This window comes from Cheilinus undulatus, linkage group 13, assembly GCF_018320785.1.
Source record: "Cheilinus undulatus linkage group 13, ASM1832078v1, whole genome shotgun sequence".
Taxonomy (NCBI): Eukaryota; Metazoa; Chordata; class Actinopteri; order Labriformes; family Labridae; genus Cheilinus; species Cheilinus undulatus.
This window is the reverse complement of record NC_054877.1, coordinates 41,992,868-42,014,150: the sequence shown is the minus strand read 5'-3', so window position 1 is coordinate 42,014,150 and position 21,283 is coordinate 41,992,868. Positions and strand designations below refer to the sequence as shown.

At 39.9% G+C, this 21,283-nt stretch overlaps 1 protein-coding gene across 1 annotated transcript in view; it reads right to left on the bottom strand.

Moving 5' to 3' along the window:
• LOC121520246 (sickle tail protein-like) overlaps positions 1–21,283 on the bottom strand; it is an 87,832-nt gene that overhangs the window by 48,644 nt on the left and 17,905 nt on the right. Inside the window, exon 2 of the mRNA XM_041803621.1 lies at positions 10,462–10,736. Coding sequence (XP_041659555.1) covers positions 10,462–10,736 — 275 coding nt within the window. The remainder of the gene's footprint in view (positions 1–10,461; positions 10,737–21,283) is intronic.

Here is a 21,283-nt window from a genome sequence, read left to right as displayed (position 1 = left end):
GGATCTCTGAAGATGGGATCCCTGGTGTCAAAATCCAGGCTAGACATGCTGTGGATCAATCCCTGCTGTGATTTGAACAGAGCACCTTGTCATCAAAATATGCAGCTTTCTCATTCAGTCATTCATTCAATAAAAACAGCTCCATCTTCACTGACATATCTCTACAATAAGCTTCACATAAAAGCAGACACACTCTTTATTACAAGCTTTAGCTGTTTACTGCAGCTTATTTCTAACCCAATATATTTGAAACGAATGGTCTCGCTTGTTTTCACTGCAGTATAATTATAACATATTACATAGTAGAGTTAATAGTTTGTTTGTAATGCTGTTTTTACAGCATGTGAGCTGTTATTTTGAAGAACTGATTTTATGGTTTAATGTTATGATCTTCTATGTGCTAAGTTGGTGTAAAGTCTTACTGAGATAAAAAGTGGAGGTGACGGAGCGTTTCTCAGTCTGAGCCTGAAGCTATGAGCTGCCTGAAGTCATCAGATCATCTCTGACCTCCTTACATCTCTGCCCAAAACTACCACATACATCCTATTATCACTTTTCTTTTCCTTATTATTCTTGCAACTGTTATTCTTTCGAATCATACTCTTCTTGCTAGTATTTCTTCATTAATCTAGAGGAATTTTGGAATAAATGTGAGCTTTTTGTTTGTTATAGCTTGGCTATATGGCATTACCTCGGTTGACCCCACACGCACACATATAAAAATTAAGAGTGCTATACAGTATAGCACTATGCTATACAACAGGAGCAAATACAGCATTTTTTTCCAGAAACAATAAACTTTTCCTAAAAAGGAATTTTATAACGGATTACTTGATATGCAGAACCAACTATTTATGTTTTCTTACAATAAAACAGAGTAGTCTGTGAACCCTGACTGTTTCCTTTATACTACCTTACCCCCAACATCGGGTGTTTGCCACACTAAAAATACACAGTTTTAAATAGATTTTTGGTCACTCCTTTAACACATTGGTTCTTCACCTTTTTCCTAAGGCCCCCCCTACTCACATCTAAGAAAGCTAAGCACCCTCAGGACCCACTTGGAAAAAGTACCCATCATTTTTTATTGTTGACATTGACAAAGGACAAACATAACCAACCTACAGACTCTTGAGAAAAAAATCTATGTATAAGCTATTTACCATAGCTTACGGTGTCATTAATCTATTAGAAAAAAATGAAATTTTTAACATTAAAAAGTCTTTAATGTACATCCACCACAACTTTGAATGTTTGAGGTTAAACTTTGAAAATCTATCCTCTATTTTTAGTTTGGTTTATTGTAAATTTGTGACTTTACAATGTGGCAATGATTTTAAAAACTTGATTTTTTAAATTTAATGTCAATTCTGAAATTCTGAGTTTGATTTCTTGTAAACATAGACTCAAAAAAAAAAAAAAAAGAAAGAAAGAAAAAAAATCCCCAAAGAAATTTATCTTTTTTGACCAGAAATTAATTTAATTTTATCTTTTAGGGTAGCCCTAATTACAATAGTTTTGGATTTCTCATTAGTTTTTATTTATTTTTTCCTTTTTGTTTTAGATTTCAGTTTAGCTTTAATTCGTTTTTCCTGCTGGTTTCTTAGCTTAGTTTAGTTTTAATTAAAAAAAAAGTAATTCGTTTTAGTTTCATTTTGTGAGGGTGAGTGCTAGCCCCAGTCAGGGTACCTCACCCTAGCTCTGCCTCCCCCACCCTCTGGCTATGTCTGGGTCAGTTGAAGGTGGCAGTGCTGTTTGGCCATGTGTTTGGGTAAGAAAGAGTAGTCTCTGTGTTGGCATGGTGTCTACTGGAGATCACTGTTCAGCCTTCTGGATGTGTCATAGTCTAACTGGATGAAACACCAGCGAAGGGGGCTGCTCACTTGACTGCTGAAGTGTTGACTTTTTGCTGCCCATCTGTCAGTACGGTTGACTTGTGGAGGCAAACGGTAAGGACTGAGTTTAGGGATTTCTTCACTGAGTGCTTATCCTTTCTGTAGAGCATGAGTATCTTGTGTTTGCTTCAAAATTTTCAAGTGTTGAAAAAAGCGGCATCGTATCCACATAAAGAATGGCAGCTGACATGAGCCAAAAGCGATGCTCGCCTTGTTTAGTCAAAGCCCAAATTATTTTAGGTAATAAATGAAGCTTCAGCTTCATGGCTGCAATCACACTCTATTCACTTGGCATGGCTGTTGGCACATTAGATGATTACTAAATGAATATGTGCAACTCAGAGCCTGGGTTTAAAGGAAAACGGAGTGACCACTCACTGGTTCCTCTGCTGAATGAACGGAGCAGTGAGGAGTGTTCTTTCAGTGCAGAGGACGCAGTGGTGTGCAGACACACTGAGCATTCTGCACACCACTGCTGCCCATAAGACAACAACCTGTTAGCACACCCATTAAAAAAATATCTGATGTATTTCAAAAACTTGACAAATTTCCATCTAATTGGCTTAAATGATTCTAACTTGAACCAATAAATTACTTTTATGTTATCGGTATCAGTATCTGCTAAAATGAGTTTGGAAATATTGACTTTCTGGTAAATCAAATATCCTGCATCACTTACACACACACACATACACATACGTGGTAAAGAGGTATCATGCTGAACCAGTCAGTCACATTTCTTGACTCAAAAACATGAGGATGATAACTAACTCCCTGAGGCTCTCACACACGCACACATACAACATGAGACACAGCTGAACATTCCTACACGTGCCTGACACATAGTTTGTCCCTGGTAGGTCAGGAAGCTCTGATTACAGAGCGGAGATGATTTACAGTCTAAGTGACTTCACCTCCGGCTGCTGCATTACAAACGACTGATGATGGTTTTCAGTGAGGTCACATTCACTTGAACAATTAACACGTGCCACACACTAAGCAGGAGAACAGAAATCTCTGACTGAGCAGATCTGAATGACTGTAGATTTCTTCATGTAGGTAACACAAACTTAATTTCTAAATTTTAATTGTTCTTTTTCTTTATAACTGCTGAAGTGTTAAGCTGGATGTACACTGTGCAAGTTTCACACAATTCAGACACAAATTTTGAGTCACATGACTTACTTGGAAGTTGCACCGACTTTCATTTGGATCTGTTTGTCGTGCAGTGGACATGGGGACCAACCATGAGTCTATGGCCCACCCAGCTGCTCCCGACATGTTCGTTATTTTGGTTGTAAAGCTGCACATACTCCCATGATGAGAGCAGAGCCACAAGCAGAATCCTCAACTTTGGGGCATATTTTGCTTTGTAAACTTTCAGAAAGCATCTTAAATCATAATGAAAACAGCAGGAATGACTTTCTAATGCCCTCCCATAATAAAGGAAATAAACAAGCAAGAAATATGCTTATCCCCTGACCTCTAACTGGCACAGATGGCGATGCTGTTTGTGTGATACTGAGAGAGCAGGAGAGAGCATCCACGTGCAGCCTAGAACCAACCCCCACGTGGCCCAGCCTGTGGTCATGCCAGATATGCAGAGGGCTACCTTTGTCGCAAGTTTTCATAAATTCCCACAGTATTTCAGAGCATGAATGCAACACTCCGTGTAGCCTAGCAACAGTCCACCTATAATGCACTGCACTGTTTACAAGCATGGCTAGCAATGCTGACAGAAGTAGTCCCAAAATAACAAGTATAAAACGTCCTTTTCAACTCTAGCTACAACTGTGCAAATTCTGTTTTTATGCACTTAAGGTATACTTGGATAAGATGTGACCAAAGCTATTATCTATAGAATTTCATTTTATTTTTTCTTTCTGTTTATTTTATTTTTATTCAAGTGAAAAAAATATTTCTACTACCTCAGGTTATGTTCAGAAACAGCTCTGTTATTGTGTTATTATGCACTTTTTGATGTGCTTTTGACATGATGCCAAATTTAAAACGGAGACTATGAATAAAAAGTGCACATTTTTTATCAAATTGATCTGTATTGGTTCAAAATGTGACATGACCAGCCACTTACTGGGCGCTGAACACGTCTGGCCCAGCTACATTTCTTGATTTTAAAATTCAGCCCAGTTGATTTTGTGATTGAATAGCCCTGCTGTACAGTGTGAGCACATAATTTGTGCATATTGGTCGTAGGAGATGACATTACACCATGACTGTTAGAGGGTTGGCTTGAAATCACATCCACCCAGACATCTCTCTCCCCAGGTACACTTTCTAGATCTTCCTGGGGGATTCTGAGGCATTCCCAGACCAGATTAGATATATAATCCCTCCAGCGTGTACTGGGTCTACCCCGAGTCTCCTTCCAGTTGGACGCGCTGGAAGACCTCCACAGAGAGGCAACCAGGAGATCCTGATTAGACGCCCGAACCACCTCAACTGGCTCTTTTCGAGGAGAAGGATCAGCGACTCTATTTTGAGATCCCTCTAGATGTCCAAGCTCCTCACTCTATCCCAGACATCTTCCCAAGGAATATCTTTTCTTGAACCTGCAATCTTATTCTTCCAATTATTATCCAGAGTTCATGACCATAGCTAAGGGTTGGGAGGAAGATTGATCAATAAATACCGCTGATGCTGCACCAATATGTCTGTCAATCTTGCGGCCCATTCTACCCACTTGTGAACAAGACCCCAAGATACTTAAACTCGTTCACTTGGGCAAAATAGACCCTCCACACACGGAGGGAGCAATTCACTATTTTGTGATGAAGTATTTTATTCCCTAGTTGACTTAATGAATTGTTGCATTCAATAATCACAGATTAATAGTGCGGGTAAATACAATGCACAGATACATCTGTTTAACATCAGTATCAGCAAGAATTGGCCCTGCTGACAAATATCAGCTTCCAGCAGACAGCATGGCCTGAATGGATATTAATACAATAGATGGAGCTAAAAGACAGAAGAGAGCGGTGACTGTTGAAGCTAGGAAGAGAAAAAGAATGAGTGACTGCGCAAGAAGATGAACTAGAGTAAATATTGGACAGGCTTTCACACTTTGGCCAGAGCTCTGCCATACTGTAGGCTGTGACTCTGATGCTGAGATGGCTATGTTTCTTTTGGACAGGTGAGCAATATGCACACACTCCTCAAGCAGACATTTTGCAAACAATAAGCTGTAGACACAAACAGAGTTATATTTGAACAAATTCTGGTAATACTGCTGTACCTCGCCAGTCGACATGGTTCTTTGGTTTCCCATGACATGTTAGCAAAGGCATTTCAAAACACAAGGCTTGTCAACAAATCCATGCTTTTTATGAGAAGGAGGCATCAACACTCACAGCACACTTATTTTCACATATTTTTGCTTTAAAAAACCGACAACACTCGCCCCCACAGAGCGGGGTCCATCAGAGACTACCTCCAGAATTTGGGAGTGGAGAGGATGGAATGGCTCAAGAGGCTAAAATCTATTTAAACAAGGCTTAATCCTCAATTCTAGTCAATCATGTTGCAGTTTTTCGGTAATATGTCTTATAAACAGTAAGATTGGCTGCTGCTTTAGCCCGTTTCATTGAGCTGGCACCCATACAGAGGCAGAAGTCCTTGATGTATGGGTTGTGAGATTGGTTCCCAGTCTTGGTGATGTTTGATGCATGTCTACACCAACTCTCTCTCCCAACATTTCCTGTCTCACTTCAGCTGTCCTTTCAAAATAGAGGCAACAAGCCCCCACAGTGATCTTAGAAACCCCCCAAAACAATAACCTCCAAATCATATCAGGAGTTAGGTGGAAGCATGCCAGCATCTCTGGCTGTAAAGGTATATGCAAATGTTGAATCAGGTCTAAATGAGTTTAATAAATGTTGAACAGAAGACAATCCAATCATCATGTTCACTGTAGTTAAGGTATAAATGACAAAAGCATCTTTGAATGAAGTTGTAAAAAGAGTTTGGTGATAACTCTCTGCAGAGCAGAGCAGCAGGTGAGGACATAAGCAGCCAGCAGCTCTGTCTTCAAACTCAAAGTGAGCAGTTGTAATGATAAGTCAAAAAAAGTACCTGTTAAAAACTGCTGGTTGGTGACAAAACTGCCCAAACTAAAGCAGTGAAAATAAAACAGAAGAATTGTTAGTTTGAGTTTTCAGAAACAGGTTGAACAAGCTTACCTGGAGGGGAAGGCTGCAGGCGGACTGTTGCTGCCAACTTCAGTGCTGAGCTAAGCTAATCTAAAATAATCTAAGATAAGCTAGTAGGCTAAATGGAGTTAAAACAAGACTGTGGATTTAAAAAAAGAAAATATCTTCTTCTGTTTCTCTTTCAGACTTTTCCAGTGCAGGTTGTTTGAGCGTTTTTTTTATATATCTGATAAAATCTCCTCTTTCTGCACACCAGCCTGTGAGTGGGTCTGTGTTTGTGTCTGTCTGCTGTTACAACACAGCTCCACCTCTACAAATAATGCTGGCTCTACCAGTCTGACAACAGTCTGACTTCATGACCACTAACTTACTACAGTAACACACTCATATATACATGCATACACACACAGAGAGCATTAAAAGGAGGGTGGGCTTTTGATAGAACTCTAAACTGAAGTTCAAACAGTATTTATTGCACAGACATGTTGGATCTAAGCTGCAGACTGAATAGAGTCCTAGAGGAAATATTCAGCATATGCACTCATTTCTGAATGAGGCAGAACTCTTGAAAAGCTTTAAGACAGGCAAGATCAGCTGTCAGTGGATGTATTTATAGTTTGGAAGAATCTGTGTGAGGGGTTTGTGTTTTTTTTCATTAAGATGAGGATAGACCTGCTTTAACTGAACAGTGCAGCTGGTAAGTATTCACAGGGCTCCACTTTTTCAACATTTTGTTACGTTAAAGCCTTATTCCATGATGGATTAAATTGATTTTCTACCTCAAAATACTAAAAACAATACCCCCTAATGACAAAGTGAGAAAATAAGACCTTAATGAGGAAGCTTATCAGGCGAACTCAGCTCTTTGAGTTTGCGCTGTTTGTAGCAATAAATCAACAATAATATGATGGTGAAAATGACTGTTTCATTCATTTTTCCATCATCTACAGTCCATAATATCATCAAAAGATTCAGAGAAATTCTGGAGAAGTCTCTGTAGAAATCGGGCAAGGCCAAAGGTCAATACTGGATGCCCATCATGTTCAGGCCTTCAGGCACACTGCAGTAAAAACAGACATGATTCTGTACCAGAAATCACTGCATGGATTCAGGAACACTTCCAGAAATCACTGTCAACACAGATGGCCATGCAATCAACAATGCAAGTTAAAGCTGGATGCAAGAAGGAGCCATATGTGAACAGGATCCAGAAATACCATCGTTTACTCTGGGCCAAAGCTCCTTTAAAATGAACTTAGGCAAAATGGAAAACTGTTCTGTGGTCAGATAAATCAAAATTCAAATTATTTTTGGAAACCACAGATGCTGTGTCCTGTGGACTAAGGAGGAGAGAGACCATCCAGCTTGTTATCAGTGTACAATTCAAAAGCCTGCATCTCTGATGGTATGGGGTTACATTAGTGCCTATGGCATGGACAGCATACACACCTGGATAAGCACTATCAAACATCCATCACAACAGCATGGCTTCACAGTAAAAGAGTCTGCTTGCTGAACTGGCCTGTCTGCAGTACAGACCTTTCATCATCTTTTCATCATAAAAGAAAAAATCCAGCAAAGAAGAGCCAGAACTGTTAAGCAGCGAGAATCCTACATCAGATACGAATGGGACAACATTCCTCACCCAAAACTCCAACAACTGATCTCATTACTTCTCAGAAATTTACATGTTAAAAGTAGAGGGTATGCTAAACGATAATAAACATGGACCTGTCCCTACTTTTATGAGATGCGTTGCTGCCATCAAATTCAAATTGAGCTAATGCTTTTCATGAAATTGTAAAATCTCAGTTTTAACATGTGATATGTTGTTTATGTTCTATTGTGAATAAAATCTGCAAATCATTGCATTCTGTTTTAATTTACATTTTACACAGAAGCCTGATTTTTGGGAACTTGGGGTTGTAAATGGTGACTTCCAAATACATGTCAGATTTGAATGAGATTTGAAAGTTTGATTTCAGGCACTCTGCAGCTCTTCCACTTTGTTGTAGGGGAAATTAATCTTGTTTAACTTTTTACTTGACCAGTAAAATAGCCAAGCTACTGAAAAGCTATTTAATCAAACATATCAACACCACTACCACAAAACTAGAACTTCAATTATGGATAAACAATGTTATTTCTGTGCTGTTACTTCCCATCTCTGATGGCAGATAGAAGCAATGCAAAGACAGAGGACAGTTAAAACAGCTGCAGGACAACAGCAGTAGGTTTATCACTAAACTAACTAAATTCACAATTATCCACATCTTGATTTGAAATACTGACTTAAGAAATGCTTGTTTACATGTTCCTATTAATAGAATCTCTCTATGAGTATATGATGTAAAACTGCAAAGGCCTCAGGCATTTTTCTTCCCCACAGCATCAACCTTTTGGCGCACTGATGCAGCAGGAGGTGTGCAGGTCTTGACTCATTAGCTGCGCTGCTAACATTAGCAGAGAGAAGATGTACTTGTATGAAATTTTGATGTGTCAATATATTCCAACCACTGAATGGCAATAGATTGGGAAACAGCTGTAGCAAAGCCATTAAACTCTTTTGCATTGCTTTTTAAGCATCAAATAATTTCAAAGCCAGAATTGATTTTTTTATCCTTATTTGATTAAAGGGGAGTAAAAGAAGAGCCCTGTGTCTTTGGTCTGAAACTAGAGAGAGGAGTAAAGTGGTCAAATGTCAGAATGTTACTGTGACTCCAGTGACTGAACATTACAGTGTTCCAGTGACTTTAAACTTCCTATTGCTCTGTAACAACAGGAGTTGTAGTCTACTTTCCTATTAGGACACCTCAGTTATACGGTAATATCAAATTAAAACAGCCAGAACATTGCTTCAAGTATAGTAAAGGAATCACACTACAAATTTTGGCGTTTTTGGATGATTCACAAGTTTCATATTTTATCAAACTAGTCCAAGGGATTTCTTCTGATTGACTCCAGAATGTTTTTGGCCATAGTAGACAACCAGGAGATCTAAAGTTGTTCAAACTGTGAGCATTCGCCATAGCACGGGGCTCTGACTGAAGCCCAAATTTGAACTACTTTTTCCTGCAGTGAATCAATGATGCCATATAAAATTTTAGTGAGTATGTAATCATCACCAAAATTCACAGGGATGATCACACATTTTTTCTAAATACATTATTACATCAATATCCTTGCTTTGTCACAGCACCCCCTTCTGGCAAATGAATATCCCTGCCTCTGATTTTTTAAAATTTCCCTTTAAATAATCAGCCCCTGCACACCATTCAGCCAAGGCTTATGAAATTTGGTCTGCATATGGGTCATCATAAGACCTACAAAAAAGCCTCTTGGACCCATGCCAAAATCCCGACAGGAAGTCCACCAGCTTTGTCTCACTTTCAAAATAGGGTATTTTTGATGGTGCCAAATGGCATTAACCTAACTTATTAAAACTTCGTATACAATATTATGTGAACTTCACCTCTTACTTGCAAGGCAATGGTATTACAATTAACCCACCCACATATGAAGATCTCGTCATAGCACCCCCTAGTGGCAACAGGAAGTGACACAAGTGGGTCAGTTGGTGCGAGGGTCCTTCAGTGCTGCATGCAGCCCAAATTCATTACTATTTCTAATATATACAATCAAGGAGGGGGGGAGAGAGAAACACTTGGTGGTAATATTGTATATCCTGGCAAAATTTGGAGGGGGTTTGACAGTATTAAAAATTAATACCACTCAATCCTACTGCCTGTTAATAGATTTTTACATATTCTCTAGAGTGTTAATGAAGTTTTAGAGTTGAGAATAAACTTATTTAACAAGGTTAAAATACACACATACACAAGGTATGTGATGCCGGTTCATGGCATCTCCTGTCACAAAATAGGGTAGTTTGTCTAGTTTGACTGAGACTGAACAGATACTTGCATACACCAAAAACTTTGTTCTATAATTTCAAGATGTGAATCCTTACTCTGAAATATAGTATTCAGACGCATACTTGCTATTGTTTTTGGCTCTCAATAACTGGTAAGCATATGGTTTTTATATTTTAAGCTGTCATTTGGGAATGACCCAATCTTTCCCATTTAACGCAGTTCATTTCAGTAGTATGTTTTCACCAAGACAGGGGTGAGGCCAGCAACATTTGGGCAAAATACCAGGATGGTTTTAAGCTATCAATAACCTGTGCTCTCCAGTTTGCCCTCTGGAGGCTTCCAGTAACATGCAGAGTCGAGTATATGTACATTTAGGCTCATGATGCTGTCTGTCTCTTACCTGAACAAGGGTTTAAACATCAAGTTTAATAATATTATTGTGTGTTCTTATAATGCTTACAAAGCTCCTGTGGGAATCTGTATGATTAGTCAGACTGGAACTACAATAATCTGTTCTTTCACCTGGTGTCCCATGATTATGGCAGCGTGGTGAGGGTACTTCTGCTTTAGGATGTCCAGTAACACCTCCTTCTTCCTCTCCACATCCTTTATCTTCATCAAGCTGTCTGATTGGCTGTCTCTGGTTCCTGCAGCAGAGGAGGCGGAGCTTCGAGGTAAAGTGCTGGGGGAGCGAGGGGCCGAATTGGGGTTACAGAAAAGATTGCTGGAGCTGTGATTCTTCTTCTGCAGCAGAGGGTCTTTGCTGCTGTCCATCACAGAAGAGGAAGATCCAGGATCTTAAAAGAAAAAGAAAGGAATGAAAGATAAGAATCAGAGAGAGACAAGGATGGAGGAGAGAAAGAAAGCCTGCAGACCCAAACAGAGCACGTAGCTGGTAGATGAAGCTTGCAATGCAAAACAGTGTCAAACACAGAGATTTTCTACGTGAGAAATAAAACAGTTTTATAGTTTTCAATGGAGCATAACAATTGAGCTAACATTATTTTTGGCCCATTTTTACCTTAAACTTGCTAAATTACAGCAAGCAAATCTATACATGTCCTTAGTTCTGTATAGCTTCAGTTCTGAAGTCTCTGGAGGATAACGTCACTACTATTACCAAGAGCCTTATACAGTCTATCTTCGTAAATACAAAAATATCTCTTTAATGAGTGAAGCTCTTTGAGCTGTGAATAACAACACTCCACCATTGCAGATAAATACTTCTTTGTCTTATTTTATCAACTACACACCCATGACCTGTGACTGAGAACAAGCTTTCTTCCCTTCAGAATGTCTTGATAGTCTTGAGATTTCATTGTACCCTGCACAGATTAAAGACACCCTGTGCCAGATGCAGCAAAGCAGCCCAAGAACATTACCGAGCCTCCTCCATGTTTCACTGTAGCTACTGTGAAACATGGAGGATGCATCCGTAAACATAGAGCTGATGTGACTTTACAAAAAGCTCCAGTTTTGTCTCATCCGTCCAAAGGACATTCTCCCAGAAACTTTGTGGCTTTTCAATGTGCATTTTGGCAATTCCAGTCTGTTTTTTTCATGATTTGCTTTCAAAAGTGGAGTCTTCCTTAGTCGTCTTCCATTAAGTCCACTTTGGCTCAAACAGCGATGGATGGTGGGTTCCTACACTGATGTATCTTGACCTTTGAGTTCACCCCTAATCTCTTGGAAGTTGTTCTGAGCTCTTTGGTTACCATTCCTATTATCTGTCTCTTCAATTTGTCATCAATTTTCCTCTTGTGGCCACGTCCAGGGAGGTTGGCTACAGTCCTGTAGACCTTAAACTTGAGCATAATATAGTCAACTGTAGTCACAGGAACATCAAGCTGCTTGGAGATGGTCTTATAGCCTTTACCTTTAACATGCTTCTCTATCATTTTTTTCTAATCTCCTGGGACAACTGTCTCCTTAGCTTTCTGTGGTCCATGTTCAGTGTAGTACACACCATGATACCAAACAGCAGTGACTACTTTTTGCCCTTTAAATAGGCAGACTGACTAATTAAAGGTTTGAAGACACCTGTGATGCTAATTAAAGGACACATCTTAGTTTAACATGTCCCTATGGTCACATTATTTTAGATCTTTTCAAGGGGTACCATCAATTTTGTCCAGGCCAGTTTCACAGTCAACATAAGATGATTCTATTGAACCGCAATTCAAAAGCAAAGATTAATTTCAGTTTTTTTTATTCAGTCAGTATCAAGTTATTTAAGTGACCATTGTGGGTTTTTCTTTCTTTAACAGAGGGGTACCAACAATTTTGTCCACATGTGTGGAAGTCATTGACATCTATCAGTCCAAAAGGGTTACAAAGACATTTCTATGGCTTTGGGACTCCAGTGCCATTGTCCACAAATGCAGAAAATTTTGATTAGTGGGAAACCTTCACTGAAGTGGCCAGCCTACCAAGATCACTCCAAGAGTGCATTAATGACTCATCCAAGGGGTTGCAAATGTAACCAGAACAACTTCTAAAGAGCTGCAGGCCTCACTTGAATAAGTTAAGGTCAGTGCTCATAATTCAACAATAAGGAAGAGACTGGGCAAAAATGACATCCATGGGAGAGTTCCAAGGCCAAAACCACTGCTGACGAAAAATGAACATAAAGGCTTGCTTCACATTTGCCAAAAAACACAAAAACATCTTGATGATAACCAAGAGTTTTGGGAAAATTTTCTCTGTACTGACCGGAACAAAGCTGAACTTTCTGGAGGGTGTGTGTCCCGTACATCTTGAGTAAAAATAACAGCATTTAATCAAAAGAACATACCAATAGTCAAACATGGTGGCGGCAGTGTGATGGTCTGAAGCTGCTTTGCTGCTTCAGGACCTGGACCACTTGCCATGATTGAAGGAAGCAGGAGTTTTACTCTCTACCAGAAAATCCTCAAGGAGAATATCCAGTCATCACTTTTTGACTTCAAGCTGAAGTGCATTTGGGTCATATAGCAAAACATACGATCTGAAACACAGCAGCAGGTTCAGCTCTGACTGGCTGACAAAAACAAAATGAAGGTTTTGGAGTAGCTTAGTCAAGGTCTGGACTTAAATCTGATTGAGATGCTGTGGCATGACCTTAACTGGGCCGTTCATGCTGGAAACCCCTTCAGTATGGCTGAATTAAAACAATCCCCCAAAGAAGAGGGGGCTAAAATTACTCCGCAGTGATGGGAAAGACTCACTGCCAGTAACTGCAAATGCTTGCTTGCAGTTTTTGCTGCCAAGGGTGGAACGGCTGGTTATTAAGTTTAAAAGGGGAATCACTTTTTCACATAGGACCACGTAGGTTTTGATGGTTTTAGTCACTTAAATTAAATCATGATTTAAAAACTGCATTTTCTATTAACTCAGGTTATCCTGGTCTAATGTTAAAATTAGTGTAATGATCTGAAACAATTAAGTATGACAAATATTTTAAAAAGTCAGACATCAGGAAGGGGGCAAATACTTTTTTTACTTGTAGTAGAGCAATACAGGTAAGGTTTGTGGTTACTTTCATCATGTATTAACATTTTAATATTACATTTTGGTTGATTTAGGGACATATAAGTCACCTGCTTTGGCCCTTTTTGTGGTGTTGAAAGGTGTACTGATGAAAAATCTAGCTGTACTATGAGCTCATACTTGTTGGTTTGCAGAAATATTTCAGCATCCTGATTTGGAGGTTTATGGTCACCCTGCCCTAAAGACAAATATTTTATCACCCAGCCTCTGGCTCCACAAAACTAACACGGTGACACTGAAAATGCTGAACTCCATGATTCCAAACAGAAGTTGACAAACTGTGTTCCCCTCTTACTTATACAGTCTGTGGTACAAACACAGTGCTGTGTGTGAGTGTGACCAGCTGATGTCTCCAGGTCTTGTCTGTCATCCTGTCGTGTCCAATCATTCACTCCTCTGTCTGTTTAAGCCTCCAGTTAAAGTTCACTACAGCTTCTAGACCTGAGAACAACTTCAGTCAAACACATCAAGTGAAACATGTGAGGCGTAATAAGAAGTCATGCTTATAAATCTTCAGGTATTTATGTGTCTGATTATATTCAGACTTTCCTTTCCTTTCAGAGATGATCCATCAGACACATCAGAGAGGAAAAAAACATGGATGCAAAATGAATATTACATAAATCCAGGTACTGTATGTCCCTGACTAAAGGAGCTGCATAATACAATGTGATTGGTCTGATTTGGCCTGTAGTCTAAACTGACAAATTTGTGATAAAAATGGGTTGTTCCAAAGACCTCTGGGACTTCAAGTGTGTTAATGTGATCAAGGCCGCCCATAAGGGGGATAGAGGGGAGAGCTCTCTGGGGCCCAGCTAACTGGCCCATTTATGTCAGCAAAATCATGGCACATTGTAAAGTTAGTCTGTGATAACCATACTTTTTATTTAACCTGAAAAATAAACAAGCTTATCAAAACAACATGCTGTAGTACAGAACAGCCTTTTTCAAAATGAAAACCCTTCCCATAAAACAGAATTAGCTTTTATTGGTGATGTTAACAGTGTGAATGGGCATTTGAAAATTAATGTCAGACTTCAGCTTAACATAATATGAAAAAACATCAGGACACCAGAGTTTAAAGTGGAAAAAAACTGGGGAAAAAGGGTACAACTGGCAGAAGACAGTAGTGAAAAGTGGTTATAGAGTGGCAAAAATGGGTTAACAGCATCTGATAGGGCTAAGAAATGTAAAGAGGGGCAAAAATTGGTGGGAAGAATTGTGAAAAGTGGTTAAAAATATACAAAAAGGGTTAAAAGGTTCAGATAAAAAGAGGAAAAATTGGTTTAAGGGGACAGAAATGGAATAGCTGTTAAAAAAAAGGCTAAAGGGGGCAAAAAAGCCAAGAAAAAAAATGCAAAAGTGATTAAAGAGTCTCAAATGGGTTAAAGTGGAAAAATAGGCAAAAAAGCCAAAATGGTTGTAAAGACACAAAAGTGGGACAGCAGCAAAATAGGCTAAGCAAGGCAAAAACTGGCTAAAAAAAGTAGTGAAAAGTGGTTAAAGTGTGGCAAAAATGGTTAAATGTGGCCAAAATGGGCACTCAGATAGCCTAGCAGTCTAAAGTTGAAGCTTTATCATTTAAGATAAGGATGCCAATCCTACAGCATCAAATGATGAGGAAGAAGAAGGAAAGCTCTTTGTTTGTCCATGAATGAGTCAAAGTCTCCTCTAGTTTTGTGTATTTAGCTCACACACACAGAGCACATGTGCGCGTAACTTAAGTGGGGTAAATGTGGGGGAAATTAGACCATGGCAGAGCGCCATAACTGACAGACTAATAAATGAATACTTTTTTTTGCTGAAGAATTATTTCACCTCATTTGACCCCAAGCCTACCACAATTATATTCAGTGAACTTTCCTGTCATCAGTCTGTCTACATGAGTTCAGGTTTCACTGACCGTCTCCAGGTTTTTACCCGGTAAGTAGGAGAGTTTCTCTTTCCCTCCCTCTCCCTCCCTGCCTCTCTCTCTCTCTAGTGATAAATCAGATCTGATTGATCTGGTTCAGTGGGAGCCTGGAGATACATTTCATGTCTTGTCTTTGTAGATGTTTGGTCCCTGTGTGGGCAGTCACTCAGACAGACTGAGTCCATTAGCCTGTTAGCCAGCCAAAGGTGATCAATCACTTCATTTTCATTTAATAATGGATTTGTCCCCAGAACGCTGGATATCCCGCTAGAACCTGTATCATGTAACATCTGTCTCATTTAGAGTGTGTGATCAGAAACAAAAAATTTCATGCAAACACAATGATCTTCCTGTGGATGTGTCATTTAAGCCAGGATTGACAGTTGAGGAGAGCAGCTGTTGAAGTGGCTGTTGTGTCCAGAAGCATTTCAGCCCTACAGTAAGTCTGATCATAGCATCAGAATATTATGATGGTTGAGATCTCTTCTGAAGGAAGCTACAGGCCTATTTAGCCATCCATATGTTCCAGTGCATTGTTAATGGTAAGTGTGAGATGTGGTCCACAGTGTCAGTCTGCAAGGAGCAAAACTTTAAGGGTCCTATGCCAGGTGCAAAGTAGTGTTGGTGTTTTTCCCTTTTGCCCTCTGCGTTTGTTTTCAAAGGCTCTGCCCTTTCCCAACACAGTCTATGGGAGGTTTTACAGATGGATGTGTGAAACAAATCTACAGTGGTGTGAAAAAGTGTTTGCCCCCTTTCTGATTCCTGAGTTTTTTGCATATTTATTACACTTAAATGTTTTGGATCATCAAACCAATTTTTATATTTCACAAAGACAAACCAAGTAAATGGAAAATACAGTGTTTGAATGATTATCTAATTTTTTAAGGGGGGGAAAAAATCCAAATCTCTCTGGCCCTGTGTGAAAAAGTAATTGCCCCCTGAACCTAATAACTCGTGTGCCACCCTTGGCAGCAATAACTGAAATCAAGCATTTGCGATAACAGGTGATGAGTGTTTCTCATCACTGTGGAGGAATTTTGACCCACTCTTCTTCACAGAATTGCTTTAACTCAGCCATATTGGAGGATTTTCCAGTATGAACTGCCGTTTAAGGTCACACCACAGCATCTCAGTTGGATTTAAGTCCGGACCCTGACTGGGCCACTCCAAAACCTTAATTTAGTTTTCCTTGAGCCATTGAGAGGTGAGCTTGCTGGTATGTTTGGGTCGTTGGGTCCTGCTGCATAACCCAAGAGCGCTTGAGCTTGAGGGCACATACTGATGGCTGGACATTCGCCTTCAGGATTTTCTGGTAGACAGCAGAATTCATTGTTCCATCAATCACAGCAAGTGGTCCAGGTCCTGAAGCAGCAACGCAGCCCCAGACCATGACACTGACACCACCATGTTTGACTTTTGGCATGATGTTCTTTTTATCTAATGCTGTTATTTTTACGCCCGATGTAACGGGACTCAAACCTTCCAAAAACTTCAACTTTTGTCTCGTCAGTCCACAGAATATTTCTCCAGAAGTCTTGGTTATCATCAAGATGTTTCTTGGAAAATGTGAGATGAGCCTTTGTGCTCTTTTTGGTCAGCAGTGGTTTTGGCCTTGGAGCTCTCCCATGGGTGCCATTTTTGCCCAGTGTCTTTCTTATGGTTGAGTCATGAACTCTGACCTTAACTGAGGCCAGTGAGGCCTACAGATGTCGGATGTCGTTCTAGGTTCTTTTGTGACCTACTGGATGAGGCATGGTTGCACTCTCAGAGTGATTTTGGTTGGCCGACCACTCCTGGGAAGGTTCACCACTGTTCCTTGTTTTCACCATTTGTGGATAATGGCTCTGACTGTGGTTTGCTGGAGTCCCAAAGCCTTGAAAATGGCTTTGTAACCTTTTCCAGACTGATAGATTCCAATCACTTTGTTTTTTCATTTGTTCTTGAATTTCTTTGGCTTGTGGCATGATACGTTTCTTTTTGAGATCTTGTAGCCTACTTCATTTTGTCTGACAGCTTCTATCTATGTGATTTTTTTAATTCAAGACATCTGGCGGTAATCAGGCCTGGGTGTGGCCATTCCAAAATCTGTGGTTAATCACAGTTAACTCATGATTTAACAAGGGGGGCAATTACTTTTTCACACAGGGCCAGAGAGATTTGGATTTTTTCGCCCTTAAAAAATTAAATAATCTTTCAAACACTGCATTTTCCATTTACTTGGGTTGTCCTTGTGTAATATAAAAATTGGTTTGATGATCCGAAACATTTAAGTGTGATAAATATGCAAAAAAACTCAGGAATCAGAAAGGGGGCAAACACTTTTTCCCACCACTGTATCTGGCATGTCAGGTTAAGTCAATACCAGAGCTTTTCAAGATAGTACAAATGGACAGCTCCTCTTGAACCATGACCTGCTAACACTCAAATCATTCCAGTAGACACATGGCTTATGTCTGTGATTTTGTTTGACTAGCTAAAAAATTAAATGCTACCTACAAAAAGGCTGGCTCAAGATGGGCTCATGCTCTTAATCTAACGCCATAAAAATCAAGAGGGCCAACTGACTGCTGGCAGATGTTTTTTTTTTTTTTTGCAATTATTCTGTTATTTACAAAATGTAAATATACATCAGCAGAAAGCTCAGATTCTCAGAATTCTACAATAATTCATTTGTAAGATGTCAAAAAAACAATAATAAAAGTGACACACCTCACCATAAAAAGGTCTCCTGATCAAAAGAACCTGCTGCATCAGAAAGAGTCCAATCCAGTCAGTTTTGTAGTCAACAAACATGAATTAATCTATAAAGATCCACTGCTGTTGTTGTCCTCAATAGTCCACTGTATTTGCTGTAATAATGTCTTTTTCTAAACAATTATAAGCAATGTTAAGGAAAAATGTCTCCCAATCTTGATCCCTTTTGGAGTCTCCAGTTCTAAACTCCTGGACTTTTCCTGATAAATAACAGGTGTAAAATCTTTATTTTCTGTTCTGTTATTATCAACTCTGAACATGAACTAGCTAACCAGCAATTTCCACATCGGACGACTGCGCTGTGCATCGCAGCGCCGCGGGTTTGCTCTAACCGAAGGCGAGCAACCTCGCCCACTGGAAGCGTGTCTAGAGTGCTGCGCCATGGCGCGCAGCCCTGATCAGTGGGCAGAGTTCAGGAATAGTATGTCAACAGTGGACTATTGTACCTTTTGGGGTTAATTTATTCCTTTCCTGTGTAAGTCCATGATATTATTGCTTCCATCATTGGGTGAGTACATTAGGAAGTTAAAAGGTTAATATTTGCTTAAAGGATCTTTGGTTTTATGTAAAATTCTTTGGCTGAATGTCCTCAAAAGTTAACTTTTCCTCGTCAATGGCGCTGTTGTAGCTTTGTGTTCCACTGACCTCTCGGTGACCCTTTGCTCTCGCTGCAGCATGAGACGTAATTTTGATATAGGGATGATTTACAATTGGGAGTCCGTGCATTGTGTTGTATTTTGAAATAACCAGATATTCTACGCTTGTGACTTCCTGTTTGGAGCTTTCTGATCGAGGGCAATTGACACAGTTTGGCAGTGGCCAGCACTGAAAATAGACCTGCAGTGTATCTCGAATGAAGTGAGGCATGCCTCTGCTGGACTGGAGCGCCGGCTGTGGAACTGCTCTGATAGACTGGAGAGGGAGAGATGTGCCCCTCAGTATGGTTCACCTGCGGACTGTGGCGCAGTCGCTGTATGTGGAAATTCGAGGTAAGGCTTCATGCTTTGGTCCAGTCGAGTTTTCCATCTCATACCTCATATGCCAAGCCTGTAAGTGCACTGTAACACTGCCACGGAAATGCACCAAAAAAAAAAGATCACAGAAAACTGCCACAAACTTTCTCCTGGTTGCCTTTCAGGTTGTTCTCTGCGGTGGATTTAAGAACATGTTGTGTATGTTGTTCGCTGGTGGTAAAGGAGCATCAGAAGCCATAATAAGCTCAGTAGCTTCTGCAGCACGAACACAGCCCTGTAAACTGCCATTTTTGTTTTGGTTCGACATGCACATGCAGCTTAAGTGGGCTACGCTATGTTTGACTTAATCATTTCAAGAAAGATGCAGTTGGCTGTCCACAAGGTAGGCCTAAGCGTTTAAAGATTTGTTCCCTCTGGGACCTGGTTTCATAAAGTTGTGTTTCAGCCTCCCAAAACGCTGTTTCCATGTGGATACTTCAAAAAACTTTTGTGTATACTCTTGAATTTATCTCCATGTGTGACGTAATGGTTTCAAGAAAGATGCGGTTGGCTGTCCACACAGAGATGAAACAGTAAGCATTTAAAGATTTGTTCTCTCTGGGAACCGGTTTCATAAAGTAGCGTTTCAGCCTCCCAAAAGCGTGTTTCTGTGTGGATGAAATGCAGATGCGACAAAAAACTTTTGCACATACTCTGGGAAGAAACTTCAGAGAGTTACCTTTCTAAAGACACCTTGTTTGTGCTTGTACTCGAAATGGTTCAAACACAGTTCAATTTCATTTACATTTCACACAGAATTCTAAGGGGTTAAACAAACTGTAATGTAAAAGACAAAGAAGGTCCAAGAGCCACCTTTACAAGCAGTCTCGGGACAGCTGATTGGTCGACACACAGGTTCAACCGAGTCAAGTTTGACCTGATCATTTTCACAAGACCTTAACAGTTGAGGTGTGAAAATGCCCTCAAACTGGTAAATTCTGACCCTCCTCTGGCCGTTACTGGCAACTAGTCTGTATATCATATTTATAGTTGACCGGAGGACGCCTCTATTGCTCTTTTCAGTCCTGATTAAAGATTGTTCTACAGTATGTCCATGTTCTAATCTGATTAGAGGTTAACTGCTGAAGCCTATCTGTCACCAAGCCTTCTCTTTTCGCTGACATCACTTCTCTCCTTGTTTGCTAACACATTCAGTCACATGATTTGTTCTTGGAACAAGCAGAAATAGTTCCACTGTGGGCATGGTTTAAAATAAGCAGCAGAAACTGAGGCATGAGTTTTATTTGCAGAGACAAGTAGCTCCACATGTAGCCTGAAAGATCAAAAATATACTCTGGAGACGTTTCCCTGGGCTCTGTGCACTCAATGATGCACACTGCAGCAGATTCTGACTGTGAGCTAAAAGAATGGAGAAAGAAAATAGACACATGATGAGATCAGGGACGCAGAAGAGACTTTAGGGTTTAGGAGCAGGAGATGATGGAAAGACGGCTAAAAAAATGTTTTATACTTTCTTATTTTTGTGTCAGGAGCTTTCTAGCTGAGGCTGGCTTCAACACAGACTATTTTTCAAAGCTTTTCCAACTTTAGCAACATGAAAAACTACAAACATAAGAACAGTTTCACTGCATATATGACATTATAATTCTCTGAATACACAAATGACAATTCAGGCAGACCTGAAGACCATGTAAGACCACGCATGCACCTACCAGCAAGTTTTTACTACCGTCAACCATTAATACAGGATGCAAAAGCAGATTATAACTGCAGCATTTATTACTCTCTGAGTTATTACTACAGCTGGTTCAACTACATGATAACTGAGTTTTATACGTCCTTCCATTTGAAATCTGAAGTCCACATATTATAATAAATCATGACCTACATGAATTTCTATCTGGTCACCGTCATGTTCTGGTGCACACAGTATCCTTAATCATAATCTTCAGAGACTGATGTGTTCACGCCTTCCCGTCTCATCCTCTGGCTGTAAGATTAAAGAAAAACTTTCTGATCTTCCTCCATACGTGTTTGAATGCTTGTTAATTTAACACTCTGTTAGGATTTCTAAACTCCTGCAGTGGGAGCCTGCTCTAATGCAGCTGTGGTTCCATGTTTTCTCACTAGTGGATGTGATTTTTGGTGGGTGTTAAGCTTAACAGCTTTATTCTAA